Source organism: Hippocampus zosterae, chromosome 15 (genome assembly GCF_025434085.1).
Source record: "Hippocampus zosterae strain Florida chromosome 15, ASM2543408v3, whole genome shotgun sequence".
NCBI classification, from domain to species: Eukaryota; Metazoa; Chordata; class Actinopteri; order Syngnathiformes; family Syngnathidae; genus Hippocampus; species Hippocampus zosterae.
Window position 1 is genome coordinate 7,036,232 of NC_067465.1, and position 18,186 is coordinate 7,054,417.

The following is an 18,186-nucleotide window of genomic DNA, read 5'->3' on the forward strand; positions in this document are numbered from 1 at the left end:
ACCGGCGCTTGATTGGCCGCACGCAGCTGTCTTTTCTGCCCCCTAAGATGAATTTCTTTTGTTTCTTCTCAAGTCTGACCTCACGCTCGGCCACGAAGAAGCATCGGCCACAACAGGATCCGAATCTCAACGGAAAAAATATTGCAATTGCTCCTTCTCGTCCGTGACCTCTGACCTCATCCTATAAATTGTCTTCACCTGCTCATCTAGCCGCAACGATTGATGAACAGTCCACCCCCCCTCAGCCCCATTGGTGTCCTTCCACTTGTCCTAAACAGCAGCCCAACGGAGAAGAGAAAAAGTCCATCGACCAGCACCGATGCGCCCCGTGCGTCTCCAACAGACAAAAGAGGAGCCCATCAAGTTCCCCTCCCCCCACCGAGTAATTTAGCCAGAGGTCTCCAAAACGCTTCCCGGTCCAAGCCGAGGCGTGGAGCGAAGGGGACGGGGGCCTTTGTGGCGGAAATATAATTACGGCTCCGAAAGCTGCAAAAGACGGGAGAATGGGGGGGATGACATCAGAGCAATTTCACAGCCGGGCTTCGGATGGCCGGGCCGAGCCCGGGCCTTGCTGCGCGACACTGATCAAAGCTTGCCGCCGCCGCCCCAAAAAGGGGGCCGACTTAACTATGCTAAGCTCCAGGACAAATATATTTTAATCTTGTTAGAATACAAGCTAATGCCACAGCCCAGTGATCAAACTTTGCACCATAAGGACACAAAATCACACTTTGTCTCACAAGGAGGCTCCATACACCCCCCCCCCCCACCACCACCGCCCTGCCCCCACATTGGCCAAGAGTCCTCGCTCCAAGCAAAACCAATCTAAATTTAGAAACCAATGCCACGAAAAGCCACGAGCAATCAATGGCACGGAGTTTCCTTGATGCAACAACCAGCGAGGGCATCGGAGCACGCGTGGGGCTGCGGGAGACAAGATGTCGCCGTTTGCTTCTTTTCGAGCCACTGCTCAAAACGCTTCTCCTCCAAGTATGAGGTAACAAGGCGGCGTTCCGAGCATCATCGTCAAAAGATACGGCCATTATATATTATACTATACATTTTCACTTGTTTCCCGATTGCAGTCTGGGAAACAGGTCTGGACTGCAGGCGGGCTGGTACACTCGTTGACTCCGAACACTGCGGAAGGTTCGTCTGGCTGAAATAAGCAGAGCGTCCGTGAAAAAGATGCCGTTTGGACGGCAGCGGATCTTTGGCCAAACGCCGGATGCATCTTTCAGCACGAATGCCGGCTTCACCGGTGTGCGAGTTAGCCATGCCATGGCCGCTAACCTTTTTGGCTCTGTGCGTGCGAGGCCCCGAATATGAATGAAACAGAAACAGATCAATCAAGAATTTGGTGAAAAGGAAACGGATGCTTACTTTTGTCGAGAGCCGACGCGGAGGCACGGAAGGCACTTTGGCGACGGCGACTCACGTGGAGCCTTTGAAAAAAGCTCCACGTTCCCGTTTTCTGCCAGTGCCATCGGCAAAGCGCCAATGAAATGAAGAATCAACATTTAAAAACAAAAAAAACAGAAGACATATTGATGGCGCCCCATCATTGCAGACTGCTGACCGCTCACAACTTCCGTTGATGGCGGTCACGCGCCACCATAGGTTAAAGGTCACCTGCTTTTTGTTTCAATGTTACTTTTTGAAGACCGTCATTTGAAAGCGAAAGCGTTTGGTGTGTACACTCACACCAAGCGATATTCCCTCGTGAGCGATGGCATCAATTCGAAGCCTCAGACCAATGTTGACAAAACATTTATTTCTTTCTTTTCAAAAGTTCCCGACCAAAAAAAAGGTCTCATTTCATTGAAAACAATGTTGGTCGCCGGAAATATATCCGTCCCTGGAAAAACTACAACTCATCATTTCCGTTACTGGTGTCGTTACAGTAGTCTGAAACAAAAAGCAGAACAGCAAAATCAAAGTTTGACAGCAAGATGGGTCTTATTCCATTTCTTGAATTAGGAATTAAAGCAGCGGTTCTCCACCTTTTATCAGTGATGTCAACGCCGCGAAATACTTTGCTCCGCAAAGTAGCCTTTAGACCGCCGGTGTCAAACTCAAGGCCCCGGGGCCAGATCTGGCCCGCCGCAGCATTTTATGTGGCCCGCAAAAGCAAATCACGTGTGTCAACTTGCTAAAATCTCGACCGAAATGTCAAATTGCCACGTGTAATAAGCAACGCAGAGATTTTGGGGGGCAATAAAGTGCCTCCACCTCGCTCCACGCGTCCCGATCGGAGAACTGGATCTGAGTTCACGCGAGCAACGGAGCACCTCTCGAGAGGGAAACGATAAACAGACTTCAAGCGCTTTCAATCAATTCCTGAAAAATGCTCAAGTCGATCATAAGGGCTTGAAGTCAGCGGACGACGGGGCGTCCTGAGGGTCCCGAAGGAGTCGCGCTACCTGAGACAACGTTGCACAACCGCCTCTGCGGATCCTCGCTGCTCTGGCTGAAAAGAGTGATGATGTCATCCTCGAGATCCTCCACGATTGTTTCACACTGGGCGAGAAAAAATAAAAACATGAGAGGAAAAGAGAGGAGAGGAAACTTGGCCCGGAGGTGTAGCGAGAGAGCAGCTTCGTCGTGCGCGTGCGCAGGCAGCGTCGTCTTTTGCTTGGTTTTTCGACGCAATTCGTACGACAACCGCGATTCCCATGACAGAGGATGGAGGCGATATTGCCTTGAAGAAGAGACCTTCCGTCTCCATCGCTGCACATCTCAGAGCGGAGAGTGATCGGAATAACCCCCCCCCCCCCCCAAAAAAAAAAACTTGAAAAGGAGCTTTTGCACTCACTGCGAATTTCAAGGCGTCGGGAGCTTGGGGTCCAGTGAACTGAAAGTTCTTCAGGTCGGGGAAGTCCCCGATGGAGCCGCCGCCGCCGTCGCTCCGAGGTGCAAACCTCAAGTATTGCTTGCGCTGGGTATCGGGGTCCACGTGGAGAGCGTAGTCGCTCATGGAATTGCAAACTCCATCCAAGAGCTCGCTGAGGTGAGTCTCGGAACGAGCCAGAGGCACCTGGGACCCACAAAATTTTTTTTTTTTTAATCCGATGGTGTTAGCACACTTGCGTTAGCATGTCATGGCATTCGTCACATCGTTTTCCTTTGCGAGGAAACTCGAGCAAGCAAAGCGGTTCATATAAAATGGAGACATTTTCTCCATTTGACACAACACTGAGCAAAATAGGCTCAATATTGGCAAACGTCCAGCGTCGCGCTGTCGATAACTGCAAAGCAGAAACGGCTGAAGAGGGGAAAAAAAACCTTTTTGGAAGCTCGGGTCAGGTCAGCTCGCCTGTCGCTGCGGCCAAAGACTCGGCGGGTCAACAGTTGCGACCTCCGATTTCCGCCTTGTTTTCTTCTGGCTCCCTCACCGACGTCACCCTCCAACTCTGACTTTTAACCCGCGCCAATAGCTTTTGCCGTCGCCGCCGCCGGATCCGGAGCCCGCGCTCTTTTTCCTGCGCCCCCGTCGGAAGACAAAAGAGAGAGCGGCCATGTCTAGACGGGTCAAGCCAGGTGCGGCGCCCCGACCGGATGCCCCTCTATCTCGGTATCCGGGGACCGAGGCGCTCTCGCAGGCGGGGGGGGGGGGGGGGGGGGGGGGGGAGTGACTCGACTTTGCCGGGGAAGATCCCAGAGGCAAAGGTGACATGGATGCCACCAGCCCTTTGTCATCTCAGAACTGATTTTTTTTTCCTTCGGGACCTTTCGCAGTTCACATCTTCGATTCCTTTTTTTTTTTTCATTTCGCCATCAGTTCCTCGAGCAACACCGTACATCCACTTGCAAGAGCCATAGATCCTGAAAGCGCTCCCTAATCCCCCCCCCCACCCGCGCCCTCTCCCACCCCCAACCCCCCCTCGCACATGCGCTTCATTCAGGAGCGAGGCGCCTCATTCACAAGAGGATCCCTTGAGCTTGACAACGTTGTTGCGCTCAGCAGGAAGGAAGTCGACGGAACAACGGAACGTTACAGCACCGGGGCAAAGGCTGAAGGGCGAGCAACCGAGGATGTAGGTCACCCCGGCCCATGACGATGAGCTTCATCTGTCAATCATTATCTGCCCGCTCTTCGCTTGGTCCCCCCCCCCCCCCCCCACAGCAAACAGACCATGGCGATACTGTACTTTGTTCAATTGTCCCTGGAGAACTCAAGAAGCCTTTCCTTCTTTGGAAAATGATGAATTGTACATTAAATGATTGTTATATGTTCAGTGAACACCAAAATATTTGTTGACTCAAATATTCAATGCTTTAATCCTAATTTAAGATTCGGGCCAAATTTGAGGCTTTGGGGATTTAAGGGTAGCATTTGAGTAGCAGAATTTATAGGGGGCAATTTTGACCCCATGGGTTCTCCAGGGTTACATTTTTTTTTTTAAGTGAGAGTATTGGTTTTCATAGGACTGTTGTTTGACTTCATTCCTCTCCTCTGCAGCAAAAAAAAAAAAAAAAAAGCAATCCAACCAAACCAACAAAGAAAAAAAAACTTTTCCTGCCCAACGCAACAAAGTCACGTTGGTCCTCGGCCGCCCCGGGGCTTGTGTCGGAGTCATTATCATGCCACGGCCCAAAATGGTTTGGAATTAAAGCCCTTCCTTGCCAGTTGCAGCCCCGTGAAAAGGAGCTGTCAGTCAGCGCGTTGTTTGAAGAATAAGGTGGAGGGGGTGCGGGTGGGGGCGCATCGGTTGGGCCAGAGAATAGGCTTCTCGGGGATGCGATCCTCCATTCAATTCCCATTGGACGGGGCGGCATTATTACACCGCTGTGGACGGGGGCCTTTCGCTTTCATTGTCCTGCTGAAATGGGCCAATGAAGACCCATTTCAAAAAAAAAAAAAAAAAAAGTACACAGGAGATTGACTCCAAAGCAGATGGATGGAAAACCAAAACGAAAGGTCACTGACTGGGCGAAAGAAAACAGTCGAGTAAAAAGATTTGACGGCACGGCGCCCTTTGGATGACGTGTGATTTAGTCGGCGTTGCAATTTATATTCGCTCTTCGAAACGCGCTCGAACGCCGTGTCGCCCGAAGCGCTTTCGTGTCGGCGTCGCAGAGGAAGAGTCGAGCGAGGACATTTTGCGACCGCAGTCTATTCACTTGAGCGGACTTGACGGGAGCCGATCAAGGAGGCCACGGCTGTTGAGAAGAGATTTCGAAGAACGTCATCCCTGCTGCGAATCGCGGACGAAGCTTCGTGAGGTTTCGCGGAGCCTCGTCGGTGTGTACGGAGGCTATCGAGCCTCGATAGCGGAAACGCTCGGCCCGAGTGGCAGGTCTCTTCCCCTGGCTTCTCGGAACCTCTGGACGATGATTTGATGAGCGTTCACCCCCCCCCCCCCCCCACCGCTCGCCGTCCCAGTTATCAAGTTTGTTATCTTTGTGGTAGCTTCCATTAAAAATGGCGATTGATCATTTCACGGCGTTCCCTTTTGTAATTCCCTTGAACACCACTTTGGGCCAATCGGATCCGTCCGTCCGTGGGGAATTAGACACTCGGCTGTCTTGGCTGCCCTTTTGGGAGCTTGCTACGCGTCGCCGCGTAAGCGCGCTATTGTGCATCCTCTCATTCTCAATGCATGACTTCCCAGCGGTCGCTATGAGATCAGCTCTCGCCTTCAAACTAAGTTCAATGTCTGCGGGACTCCTAAATGCGTCATTGTTACAGCGGGCAGGTTTCCCTTTTGTGTTCCGGGGCCGCCCCGTGCCCCCAGGAAGTCCGACTGTGAAGAGGCCAAAGGGCAGAGACTGAGAACCGGCAAATCCTTTGCGGCCACGGCATCGACGGTGTGACGCGGCCGCCTCTCTGAGCCGGCAGGTCAAAAGCCGCTGAAAAGGAGGGAGGCCGGGGGGGTGGGGGGGATCAAGGCTCGGCTTCCTCTGTCGCTCAAAAACGCTAGCGTGACTCGAGTGCAGGTGGAGGGCTCTTCTTCCCTGCCGAACGGAACGCCAGCGATTCATCTCCACGGTGACGACGCAAAACTTGGGCCGAGATTTTTCAATTTAAAAAGCATTTCAATTTCAGTCGGGAGAGGCGAGCGGCCAAGGAGGGCCCTCGCGAGGGCCGGCCACGTTGGGGTACTGGCGCGTTGGGATCGCAAATGAGGTACAAACGGTTCCACCTCGATACCACCTCCATGCCGGGCCCAAAAAGGGGCAAAAATGGAAAAGACATTTGAAATGATGCCCCCCACCCCCGCCACCCTCCTTGCGAGCACAAGCACGGTGGGGAAGCCACGGCTGCTTTGAAGCGACCCCCCCCCCCGGGCGTTTTACCTTTTTGTCTTTCATGCTTCCATCCGGATTGAGTCGAAAGCCGCCGACGTGAATGGTTTTCTTTGGATCCACCTGCTCGATGGAGTGATTCAATTCATCGACAAGTGCGCGGCAAGCTGAAAAAAAACCCACCCCACAGGTGATAAGTTCAGTAAAATGATGAAATCGGGGTGCCGGACGTCTTCCGTTCATACCTCTTAGGACGGGTGGCATGGAAATAGCCGTTGAAATAAGCAACGTATCTTAAGAGATTGCGCAAACGGAATCGTGTGAGCATCGCAGAGTCAAATGCAGTACGGGATCATGTACATACAGTGTTGGGAGTAACGCATCACAAAGCGGACATTTCTCACATCGTGTTACGGTTGCTGAGCCTCGTGACGCGCTCCAATGTCAAGGGCCGCATTCGGCGCTTTTCACGCCACAGCGGGCACGTCACATAGCTGAGAAGTCATCGCCGCCGTCACGGATTTAGGAAGTCAAACGCATTCGAGGTACAAAATACAAGCAGGAACGGAGCTAAAAAGATTTGGGAGTGAAAAGCACCAAGCGAAAATTCAGCATGAAAAAAAGGGGGACTCAACAGACGATTGTCTAAAAAATGGATTTGTGATTTGCACTGGCTTTTAGCATAGCGACCTCGTCACTCATCGCCCAGGAGAAGTCATTAGATTTCATATATGTCATTTGAGTGACATAATGGTTACTCATGTTAAAAAAGTCGCTTTGCTCAAAATATCAGACCGCGTTCGATCACTTTGAGGATTGAGGATGACGGCGGCGGACGAACTCGTACGACTCGGGAACGTACCAGAACAGTATAGCGTCGGGTCCCTCTTGGCTTGGTAGCGGCAGATGAGGAGAAACGTCACAGTCATCCCAAGAAGCCATCGGCCCATTGCGGCTGGGTGACCTATGAGAGGACGTTGGAGTCTTTGTTTGGGGAAACCTTTCAAGCAGCGTGCATCGCCGAGTCGAAAAAAGCACAGAGAAGAACTTCGGGGGTTGTATTGTGAATTACAACACTATTTTCAACTCGGGATTCCATTTACTTTTTTAAAAATTATTATTAATATCATTAGGCACGTGAACACAGCTGTTGTTGGCTTTCTAATGAAGTAGAATCTTCGGGGTGATTTATTTGTGTGTGCGCGTGTGCGTTTGCTACAAAAACATTTTTGCAAATATGTATCTTAATGGATGAATACCACGTCCTCTATTGCAGCGGTCCCCAACTTTTTTTGCCCCACGGATCGGTTTCATGTCAGACAATATTTTCAGGGACCGGCCTTTAACGTGTGTCGGATAAATACAACAAAATAATCTGATATGACCTGCATGAAAAGTATGGTATTTTCGAAACATAATAATAAACACGAATCACGACGCGAGGAACGGCCTATCTGGCCGGAACACTCTGGTCGCTATGGTAACGTTTAAAAGTGTCTTCAAAATAAGATACAAAGTGCTTGAAATGTACGACTCACCATCACCGCATATTATGCGGAGTGGGCTTGGTGCGTGGGAATCTCCCGTTGAGATAAATCGTTTTTGAAGTAGGACACCGGATACAGTCGATTAAATGTAGCCTTCTTTTTCTTAAAAGTCGTATGCGCCTCTTCTTTCTCCTGGCTGGGCCGTTTTACCTTCCCAAAGATGTTTGTTTTTTTACTCATCTTGCTAGCTCCCGGATTTCATTTTAGCGGTAACCTATCACGTGACCGAAAAGCACGCCTTGGCCTGCGTCAAGAGTGACATCCTGTCGACGGATGTAACAGAAAATTCGGTAATTTTTCAAAATAAAACATCCTTCAGATTCCAAAATAAATCAAACGCAAGTAATGCAAGTTATTTATTCTTCCTGTGCGGCCCGGTACCAAATGACCCACGGATCGGTACCGGTCCGCAGCAAGGGGTTTGGGGACCACTGCTCTATTGTAACTGTCCTGGTTACTTGATGAAAATGATAAACGCGAATAAAACCTACCCATTTGTCATGTCCTTGTTTATGATGATACTAGTGCAGCGTGTTATATCCGAGACAAATTCCTTGTGTGTCCTACATACTTGGCCAATAAAGATGATTCCGATTCTGAAAGAGCCAACTTCCAATTTCTTGACGCTCAATCAATGGGCGAATGAAAAATGTCCCCACGACTATTCATAGAGGCGGCTCTATTTCGCACGACACAAATCCGCAATTGACGCTTTCGACCGTCCTACCGAATCAAACTTTCAAACAAGTTGCATCGGAGTTGGCTGCGTTTCTAATTTTTGTTGGAAGTACGTGTAACGGAACGAGGAGACCAAGCGGAAGACGAAGAGCTGTTCGACATTAAATCAATGTGGTCAAATCACAACAACGGCCTGTCATCGATTGCATTTGCAGCTTTTACCTGTTTTGCACTTGACACGAACTGTCAAAACGACTTCCGACCATCCCGGGTTTCAACCACGCGAGGCTACATGCGTCACTTCTGGAGAACTTTCAGAGTAAAACATCAGTGGAAAAACGGAACGACGTCAGTTGTTTTTGTCAGAGCGCCTATACAGCACCGCGCATATGACTGACTAGCTCATAGTACCCCGTCAAACAGGTTAGTCTCAATCGAGTTCATTACGTCAATCCAAAAGCCAACCACTTTATTTCGAAAGCACATCGGCCAACGCTCACTCTGCCGACTTCCTTTCCGGTTTGACCGTCCGATAATGACGCCGCCGCGGTGACGTGCTTGCCCGTAGTGGAGCCACGTCAAAGTAAGACGTAAGCCCGTGAACCAATCGCATTCCGTATCGAAAGACTCCCACAAACACACCTTTGCGCAAAGGGTCCCCCGCGCCGCAATCTGGTCATGGGGACATGTTTGTCTCAGCCCTCATTTGGACACTGTTCAACCACGAGTCATTCATTCTTCTTCCTCTGTAGGAAGAGCTGAAATATTCTTTTGCCAACTGAAATAATTTGGGCTTGTTTTTTTTTTTTTTTTTAATATGAGTTACTGTGATGATTTGGTCTTTTGTGTCTGCGCACCAACGCGCTAATATGAATTCTTCAAAGAATCCAACAATTATACAAAATGATGAAAGGATCTACTTTGCATTGCCATTCGAACGGTGCGCAAGCAATCGTCGATTCATCCACATAATCACTCTTATTGTAAATACGATTCTTTGAAGGCAGCGACCCCCAAACGTTTTAGCGCCTCTGACCGTGCGAGAACATAGGACGGGCATCGGAACAGACTTACATCCGTCGATCATTTTGTTCGACTCTGGGTTGGATCTGAGCACAGCGTTTGCTTTTTTCAGCCAATCGTTTGGTTTGTGAACAGAGTATGAAAAAAAAACTGGGGCTTGAAAATTTTAGTGTTAGGGCTTCAGTGTTCAGCAACCGGAACGAAGTGTGTCAAGAAACGTTTCAAGGCGAATCGTGAACCGAGTCATCTCCGGCAAGCCAAAATCGTCGGAAAGCCGTCGGACCGGCCGAAGGACAAGGAAAACCGGGCTCCGTGTTGATTTTTAGCGAGACGACAACACAAATGATGAGCTTGTGTAGGGGGGGGGGGGGCATCCCTGCCTCTTTAAACCTCATTCTGAATGCGTTAAGACAGCATGGCGGCGCCTCGAAAGGTTGGCTGCATGTGAAATTTCTTTGCTGATGCTACTGAACACAAAGGACATGGGGTTGATGAGTGTGCGTGGGGGGTAGGGTCTGGATGGGGAGGAGGCGGAAGAGGGAACATATTTGGATGTTTTTGGGGGGCGGGCGGAAAAGGGGGCACAGAAGCGGTGGCGGATAGAAGGTGGGAGGAGGGTGAATGGTTGCCACCAAAACACGACAGCTGGCCAAAGCAAGAGTTGGACGACTTCATCTGACAAAAGGGATCCGTTTGATCAGTTCCAGTTTGGTTCTTGCTCAGATGTGGTGGAGAAAATGGACGGGCCGGAATACCCGTGCTACACGTACGTGTACGCGCGTCCTTGCTGCTGAAGTGACGTCTTGGTTTTCCACGTCAACGATTCATCAGATCCTCCTCTTGGTCCAGGTTGACGTTTGCTTGGGCCGGCGAGCCGCCGTTACGCTCGTAGCCCCCCAACGTGCCCTTCGCACGCCACGAATGTTTGGTGAATTTGGGATTTCCTGCTTGCAATTGAAAAGTAGAGGATGAGAGCACGAACGGGGAAAGACAAATTTGTTCTGCGAAGACGGTCGCCGTCTAATTTTCATTGACGTGTTTGGCCGAGTTTCCTTCTTTGGACGTTTGCGAGTTTCAGCGCGCAGGCGCGGTGTTTCCGTAGCCGGCCCGATCATCTTTGTCTTTCTTCAAGTCAACTCAATGGATCTTGCGCGTTGAGAAGCAGCCAGGCGGATGACTCATCGGATTTGGAGTCACGAAGACCTGCCGTTCCCGAAACGCTCCCAAGAGGCCGACAGAGGTCAAGAGGTCGCGATATTTTCCGGCGGACCACGATAACCCGTCATCGCTTCCAGGCGACAATGAGATGCTAATCCCATTTCACTTCCTTCTTCATTCTTTGACGACACCGCTCGATCGCATCGGTCCGTAGATGCGGTCGCGGTAGCCGCCAACATACCAAACATTCCGCGGATTCTGCTCTGCGCGTTTGTTTGCCGCACGCTCTCCGGCAGTCCGGATGCCAAAGTCCGCCTGTGGGCTGCTGTCAGCGCTCCAAACTGGACCGTGGCTGAGCGGGCCAACGTCTTCATTCACCAACTGTCGCAATAATCTGCCACGCCCTTTTATAATCTCGGCACTGGAAAATTTCACTCTCATGGGGGCGAGCCACCACCCTCCTCCCCCTCCATGATGGTCAGGCAGATGAAACACACTCTCTCTCTCTCTCTCTCTCCAAGGTGAAAGAGTTGGGGGGAAGCGGTTATTTTTGCACCAAGTCACAATAGCTGTTCGCGATTCTTTTAGTGAACCTTTTTTGTTTAGAAAATCTGCCAAGCGGCAGGAGCAGTCACTCGTGATCTTCTTCACAAGTATTTGTGAGCGGCAAAGTCACCTTTCCCTTTTTTTTTTGCAATGAACACTTTGTTCCAACACACTCCAGAAGAAAAATATCTCAGAGTCCCGGCCATCTCGTGTCCTTCGAGAAGCATCGCATCAATGAAGGTATTTTGAGGAAGAGCGGCGGCAGCAGTCGTCGCAGTTAGCATCAGAGACGGCCCGTGAGTGGATTGGCACGTTTTGGAAACCTTCACCAAGCAGCTTGCTTGAAGTAGCCTATCCTGAGACTTGGGCCTCATGCGCAACCGGACGGGTGGTGACAATTTGAGTTTCCAAGAATAAGTTGTCTGTCGGCTTTTCTTTTGAGCATTTTTTCCTTCCTGTTCGGGTTGAATGCCCCGAAGCAGGTGGTGATGCGCACGATGCCATGCCGCCGGCGACACATCTACCTGGACGTCCTTGGCCCATTTATACCAACGGCACGGCCACCATTAATAAATAGAGAGGGGAGGGGGGGGGGGGATAATTAAATCCTTGAAGCTCATATCGCAGACGACCAGTTGTGTGAAGGGAGGCGTATCAATGTTTACCAACCCTTACAAATGGCAAACAAGCATGTCAGAACTGCGCGCGTGCGTGGACGGCAGCTGCTCCTCTCTGCGTGTCTCCGAGGACCAAGCGGGCCTCCGACTATTGTGGAAGGAAGGACGCGTGTATGCGCATGAGCGTGTACGTTTGCTTCGGGGAGGCATCTGAAGGGCACTTCAATGAGACGGTGAACGCAACCAGCAGTCAGGGAAAGTCCAAACAGCAGCGACACAAGCGTCATCTCGTCTACGGAATGGGTAATTCGGTTCGAAGGGGGGGGGGGGGTTCTTTTGTTCTCCTCCCAGACTGCAGAAGAAACAATCGCCTCACGGACTGGGAGAAGGGGGAAGTCATAGCGTCGCAAACCAGAAACGGATCGAGCGAGAGGCGGCGATCAAAATAAGCAAGCGAGGAGACGTGACCGTCAACGGGGATGACGAGGGGGCTCGTGTGCTCCCGCACATCTGGAACATAACGTTTCAAGGGCGGAAGCGGGGGGGGGTTGCGGCACCGCTTCGACCTTGGCCGGGTCGGGGAGCCTCATTTGGAAGGTTTCCCGACCGCCGTTTTTCAAGATACGGCCCCGGCGAGCGGCGACAGCTCCAACGAAGGCCGAAGCGACGGCCCAAACTGTCAGCCGGGCAAGAATTTTTCTGCCTCTACCGCGGCGTTGATTGCGGCTACCCCACCCCGCCCCGCCCCGCCTGCCACCGTTCCATCGGCTGCCTGGAGTCGGGGGTGCTTGGCAAAGTGCCATGCGGCGCTTGCTGCCAAATTGGGCCTCCGCACTCCAGGTCGCCTCCTGAGAGTGGATGTCCTTCTTCTACCTTCTCTGTCAGGGCTTCACGCCCGGCGAGGTGACGCTCGGCCATCGGCTTTAGCGGCTATCGGCTCGGATCGAATGACCGATGTTGAGTCCCTCTCGGCGGACCGTGCGGTGCTCTCACCCTCGGTGAAGGGTGACACAGGGCCTTGTCACCAGGTCCCGTCATGCCGGTGCGCGCATTGGTTGTGCGGGTAACTCCTTGGCTCAACTTCGGTTTGCCGTGCAGGTGGCCAACGGGTCTTTAGGCGACGCGGCTCCGCAAGCCTTTGCCCTCATGTCTAGGGAACAAATCCACTTGCATCAGAGAGCTGCTCCGTGATAAACAAAGAAGTCAATTCAACAGTGGCCATGCTAGCAATTTCTTTAATGGGCAGAATGGACAAGAGCACCACAAAATAATCAAATCGAGATATTTAAATAGAAATATACCTTCAGTATCTATAAATGTTGATTCTCACTAATTACAAGCGCGTGGGAAAATGTTGGCCCACCTGCACCGAGAGTGGACCACCCAAAAACGTTTTCGACCCTCAGACCTGAGTCAACGCGCGTGCACACGCGTATACTACACACGCGTATACTACACACGCAATTCATCATGTGACCTTGATCGCAAGATACGGTTCACCGTTTTCTTACCCAGAATACCCACGGGAGATGCCTTGTGTGCAAAACGGGGGGACGGTAGGGGGGGGGGGGGGGCGCACGCGGCTTACTTTCGAGATGCAAACAAGCTCATTAAATGCACGCCGCCGCTGGACAACAAACAAACAAGAACAGCCACGTGCAGCGTCTATTTAAGCAGCTCTTTAAACTCTAATCCTCACTTGTCACTCATGAAGATTGGGCACCTAAATTCTATTGCGGACTGCAAGCGTAGCGGTGGCAAGAGGGTTGAATGTTTTGAGCCAGGAGGGAGACGAGACGAGGAAAGGGGAGGCTCGATCTGCCAAGCATTTTGCATATCGTCAGCCGCAGCGCGCGGGATTGCCCAAAGTCACATTTTGGGGCCCGATGGTGACAGCTTGGCAGTCCTTCCACGGCCCTTATCTGAACCCAAATCCACCAGGTGCCCGAGTCATCTCTGTGACGTTTGGGTGCCGCAACAAAGGGGGGAAAAAAATAAAATAAAATAAATAAAAAAAGGAGCGCTCGGCTGTCCACAAGTGAATATTATTTTCGCGTGGGCTCAAAAGGTGCGTCGGATTTTCGTCCTTGCTTAATTTAATATGAAAAAAAAAAAAAAAAAGTTCGTTCCAGTTCCTGTGCGGGCGCATGACTAGTGCAGGCATTTTTGTTCAATGATAAACAGCACCATCTAGTGGCCATCAAAGCGCACCACCTTTTTACACGTTTGCCAAGCTGAAGTGCCGCTCTCCTCTCGAGACTTCCTGCATCTGGATGCTTTTTGAGATCCGCGACAGGTGACGGATCGTCATTCCAGTGCGCCTCGTGCCGTCGCGTCACAGTGGCTTCAGCTCTGAGTGACCTCCGCAGTCCGGATGGTCAAGAGGGCTGAAGAGAGGCTTTGGGTGGAGTAGCGGGAGGCTGCAGGATGGAGTACTTCAGGGGAACATCCAAACCCACCAGGGGGCCCACCGCGCTCAGCCATGTCAAAATGTAGTTCATTTGCCTACATGAGGATACAAATGCACAAAAACAGAAATGAAGTATGTGACGCACATGTGCCCATATACAGTATGTATGTGTGTGTGTGTGTGTGTGTGTGTGTACATAACGAAATTTTGTCCAGCCATGAACATCGTGGAAGACAGCAAGCTATTTTGAATCCTTGAGATTGGGCAATCATTTGAAAAGTCCACGCCAGGACTGACCAGCATTGTCCATCATACAGAATTGAGCAAATGTGCAGATCGGAAGTTTGCGGCAGACGCCTGCGATACGCAAGAACACAAATCTTACCCACGTTGCTCTCCTTCCAACTGCAGGACCGGTCTCATAAATTCCTCCGTTTTACATGGATGGAGCATGAAGAAAGGCTGACCGAGCAGGGGATGCTCCTGGGGCGGACGCACAAAACCAACAAAATAGCGCCGGGTCCTTCGATTCAAAGGAGAACTCAAGCAAGAGCTAAGAAAGGCCCAGCGAGCGACTGATCCGAAGACTACCTGCTGCGTGATGGTTGTCAGCGGGCTGCGCTGAAGCCGCGACCTGAAGCTCGGATGGACGCAAGGCCACACTTGGTCCAGAGAAAGACTCCTCCCCTCTGACGTGGAGACACAAGAAGGAAAACGGGTGCAACAAAGCCGGCGGAAGCCAGCGACTCAATGTCATTGAAGTCATCAAATGGAGACGCGCAATGCACGGACGGACGCTCCGCCTTCCGAGAAAATCCCACGCGCCCATTTTTAACGCACAAGCACTTCTGGCTAAACGACTCCTTTTCTGTTTCTCGGCGTGAGATCTTCTCATTCGTTTCGACAATCGCGCTCCGAGGCCGACGATATGCCGAGCAGGCAGAGACTCAACAAAGCCGCCTGCCGGTCGCGAACGAGAACTCACCCAGAGTGGACGCTCGGAAATAGAGCACGGGCGCCATGTAGCTGCAGGAATACAGGATGTGGTACTCCAACCGAAGCACGCGACCGCCGCCTCCGGACACGATGGCGTCATCGGAGTCGGGATCCAAGTCGTCGTGGGTGCCATCGACATCGGTCTGGGGAGAAGACGGCAAGAGTCTTTGAGTCGCTATCCATCCCACCGAGTGCTTCTACTGGGCCAGAGAGCCCACGTTGCACATTCGCAAGGCCGGTCTCTGTTGCCGGGGATCGGACCGTCAAGGTCGCCGCTTTTTGGCTGTCGTCGGGCTCGGTGAAGCACCGATTGACCGTCTGACAAGATCACCACTAGCTAAATTTCAAACCTATAAAACATTTGGAGAATGAGGTGTAAGGGAAAAGGACTGACGCTTTTTTGCATCGTTCACCTGTTCTCGTTGAGGACATACGCCGTGGCAAGAAGCGGGCGACTCTTTGTCGGAACGAGAGCCATGAAGATGAGGCCCGGAATTGACGGAGACCGAGAGGAGAGCCGTCTTTCTCATGTAGCCGTCCTCCGAACCCTAATGATGAGAGCACACGCGTCACGCGCGCCGTGTCGGGCCGTGACCAGAGCACAATTCCTCACCTGGAGGGGCTCCCAACTCCAGCCATCTCTCAAGCGGTCGGACAGCTTCAGGAAGCGCCGACAGCACTGACGGAAGCTCTCCTCGCTCTGCAGACACGCGCTCATTTCTGCGCGTCAAACAACAGCTGACGTCATGAAGACAGCGGTGATAAACCCTCAAGTATCGACGTTCGGTGACAGCGAGAAAATGTCGACCAAATCTGTTGATCGCAAAAAGAGGGGCCACCTCCAAATTACGAACGGATGAATCAACGATTTGGGGTTTTCAACCATATTTGTGATGCCCGGAACCAATCTTTCCAAAGGGACATTTGTTGCTCAAATAATAGATAGATGATGTGTCAAGGTGTTAACTAGTCCGGCTGGATTGCAGGGCAGACAGATCAATTGAAGACGTGCAACTTTCCGCCTCGAATGTCTCGCACTTGTAAGTGGTCCAAACGGGAACGAGACAGGCGGCTGCTCAGGAGTTCCGTGGCCGGCCGGGTAAATTCATCGTTCCCAACAAATAAAAGGTCGGTACAGTTCACTTCAAGATCCCGTTTGGAATCTGTGGGAGTCGGCTCATTATGACAAAGAAGGAGCTGTCACTTTCAATGAAGACAGCCATCGTGAGCCGGAACTATTCAAACAAAACCATCAGAGAGATCGTGACAACACTGAAAGCCTTTTAACCATCTCCCGTCTTTCTACGACACGATGAAAGCCTTAACCCTTGGGGGGGGGGCATTAATAATCTCCCCAAAGTATGTAGGAAAACATGTTTGTTCATGGTCGCACGAAGCAAATTTTGAACTTTGGGGCCCAAACGTCATAAAGTATATTCACGCAATCCAATAAAAGTGGAGGAAAAGCGACATATAGGTTCGAAGATGGAGCTTTCCGAAGAGACAGTTGGACGCGGACCAACGTCGTTGCGACCTCCGAACCCCAGGGGGCGAAAAGGGGAACTTTAGCGTCATTTACCGAGGGAGCGAAAACGACTACAGCTCATTCGCAAAGCGGAGAAGCGGAAGCTCAAAACGGAGCAGCGGGACCGCGTTCCTGCCACAATAGTCGCGCTCACGAAACAGCAAAGCGATGCTATAACTCGTTTGCGTACGATAAATGTTTTCGAGCTCAAGCGCTACTTCGCGAAGGCATTGAGTGGTAATGTCCCCGGAAATGTGTTTGTGACAGATCCCAAATGATAGCTCTGTCACAGTGAAGTTGCGGCTTGCGGTTGTCGTCGACATTGCCTCCGAAAAGTTGCGACTTACCGTCGGTCGACTTGAACGGTAGGAGCCGGGGTACGAAGGGGAGAGACCGACCGCTCTGCCGCGACGTGATATCTGGTCACGTGACGACCGACGTCCGAACCCTAAACGTCGCCGCCTCCCGGCAGCGCCCGGAAGTCCACCGTGTGCTGCATTCGGGGAAAATCGGAAGGATCCCCTTCGCATTGTCGCACTTGCGACGTCAGAAGGAAAATTGTCATGAAAAAAGTAGACTGGTGCGGCAAGGCAAACTATTTCCTGATTCTGATGGAGAGACAGTTTCGCAAGGCTCGAATTTGGCAAAGTCGGTCCCTATAAGTAAAATATTTTAAAAAGGGCCCGTTCTGCCTACAGTCAAACAAACACATCATCGATCCTGTGGAAAATTTGACGTCGTGAAAAGGCACTTCCTGTTGATTTGGGGGAATGTTCAGGTCACTTCCAATTAATGTTAGGTCCTTTTGTAATCATAACATAAATATATATACAATAGCAACAACAAGTAACGCTTCACTTTCCCATCCCAACACAAATCTCAAATATTTGAATTTAATATTTTATGGATGTGTATTTGTTTGTGTCTATAAGCCTGAGGGAGAGGCTCAGCAGTTTGACATGGTGTGATGGGGACTTTTTTTGGTCAAATCTTGGATTGCTGGTTTACAAGGGGTAAGACCAACTTGAAATATGGATTTGGGGCGACAGGCATGAATGAAGCCCGCTGCGCACAATGTGCGGCGACTAACTGCAATGAGTCCATGAAGCCTTCCAAATGAGTGTTTTGTCAACAAATGTGTGTGCCTTGAGAGTACCATACTCTGTGGTTGCAGCATTGCTAAGGCTAAAAATGATTCAGTCTTGGTGAGGGGGGGTTCTCTAACATTGAAGCAGTGCACGTGGCACCGTCGCCATCATCTGACATTGGGCAGGGCAACGAAGGACTGGTCGGCAGTCAGTTACAGGGCACGTATCGACCAACAATGAGTGACATTCAGACCTGTTGGCAACTGAGAGTCTTTTGATCAACCCAGCATGGACGTTTCTCGAACGTGGGGTGGCAGATGGAAGGCCAGGCAAGCACAAAGATACATGA

The 18,186-nt window shown here is 51.1% G+C and overlaps 3 protein-coding genes across 4 annotated transcripts in view; all 3 read right to left on the minus strand.

Moving 5' to 3' along the window:
- LOC127616503 (uncharacterized) overlaps positions 1–18,186 on the minus strand; it is a 100,462-nt gene that overhangs the window by 52,931 nt on the left and 29,345 nt on the right. The window lies entirely within an intron of this gene.
- cnpy1 (canopy FGF signaling regulator 1) lies at positions 1,755–9,100 on the minus strand. Of its 2 annotated transcripts, none has more exons than XM_052088140.1 (6): positions 8,697–9,100; positions 7,112–7,213; positions 6,301–6,416; positions 2,816–3,037; positions 2,424–2,520; positions 1,755–1,908 (listed from the first exon to the last, which is right to left on the minus strand). In XM_052088140.1, the coding sequence occupies exons 2-6, from the start codon at positions 7,197–7,199 to the stop codon at positions 1,868–1,870; spliced, it is 564 nt and encodes a 187-aa protein (XP_051944100.1). In that variant the 5' UTR covers positions 7,200–7,213; positions 8,697–9,100; the 3' UTR covers positions 1,755–1,867. The 2 variants fall into 2 exon arrangements, with proteins under 2 accessions (XP_051944100.1, XP_051944101.1); XM_052088141.1 differs by lacking the exon at positions 8,697–9,100 and adding an exon at positions 7,788–7,941.
- On the minus strand, positions 13,772–17,215 carry atg10 (ATG10 autophagy related 10 homolog (S. cerevisiae)). The gene is made up of 7 exons (XM_052088142.1): positions 17,097–17,215; positions 15,838–15,944; positions 15,631–15,772; positions 15,214–15,378; positions 14,820–14,917; positions 14,614–14,711; positions 13,772–14,323 (listed from the first exon to the last, which is right to left on the minus strand). The coding sequence occupies exons 2-7, from the start codon at positions 15,940–15,942 to the stop codon at positions 14,197–14,199; spliced, it is 735 nt and encodes a 244-aa protein (XP_051944102.1). The 5' UTR covers positions 15,943–15,944; positions 17,097–17,215; the 3' UTR covers positions 13,772–14,196.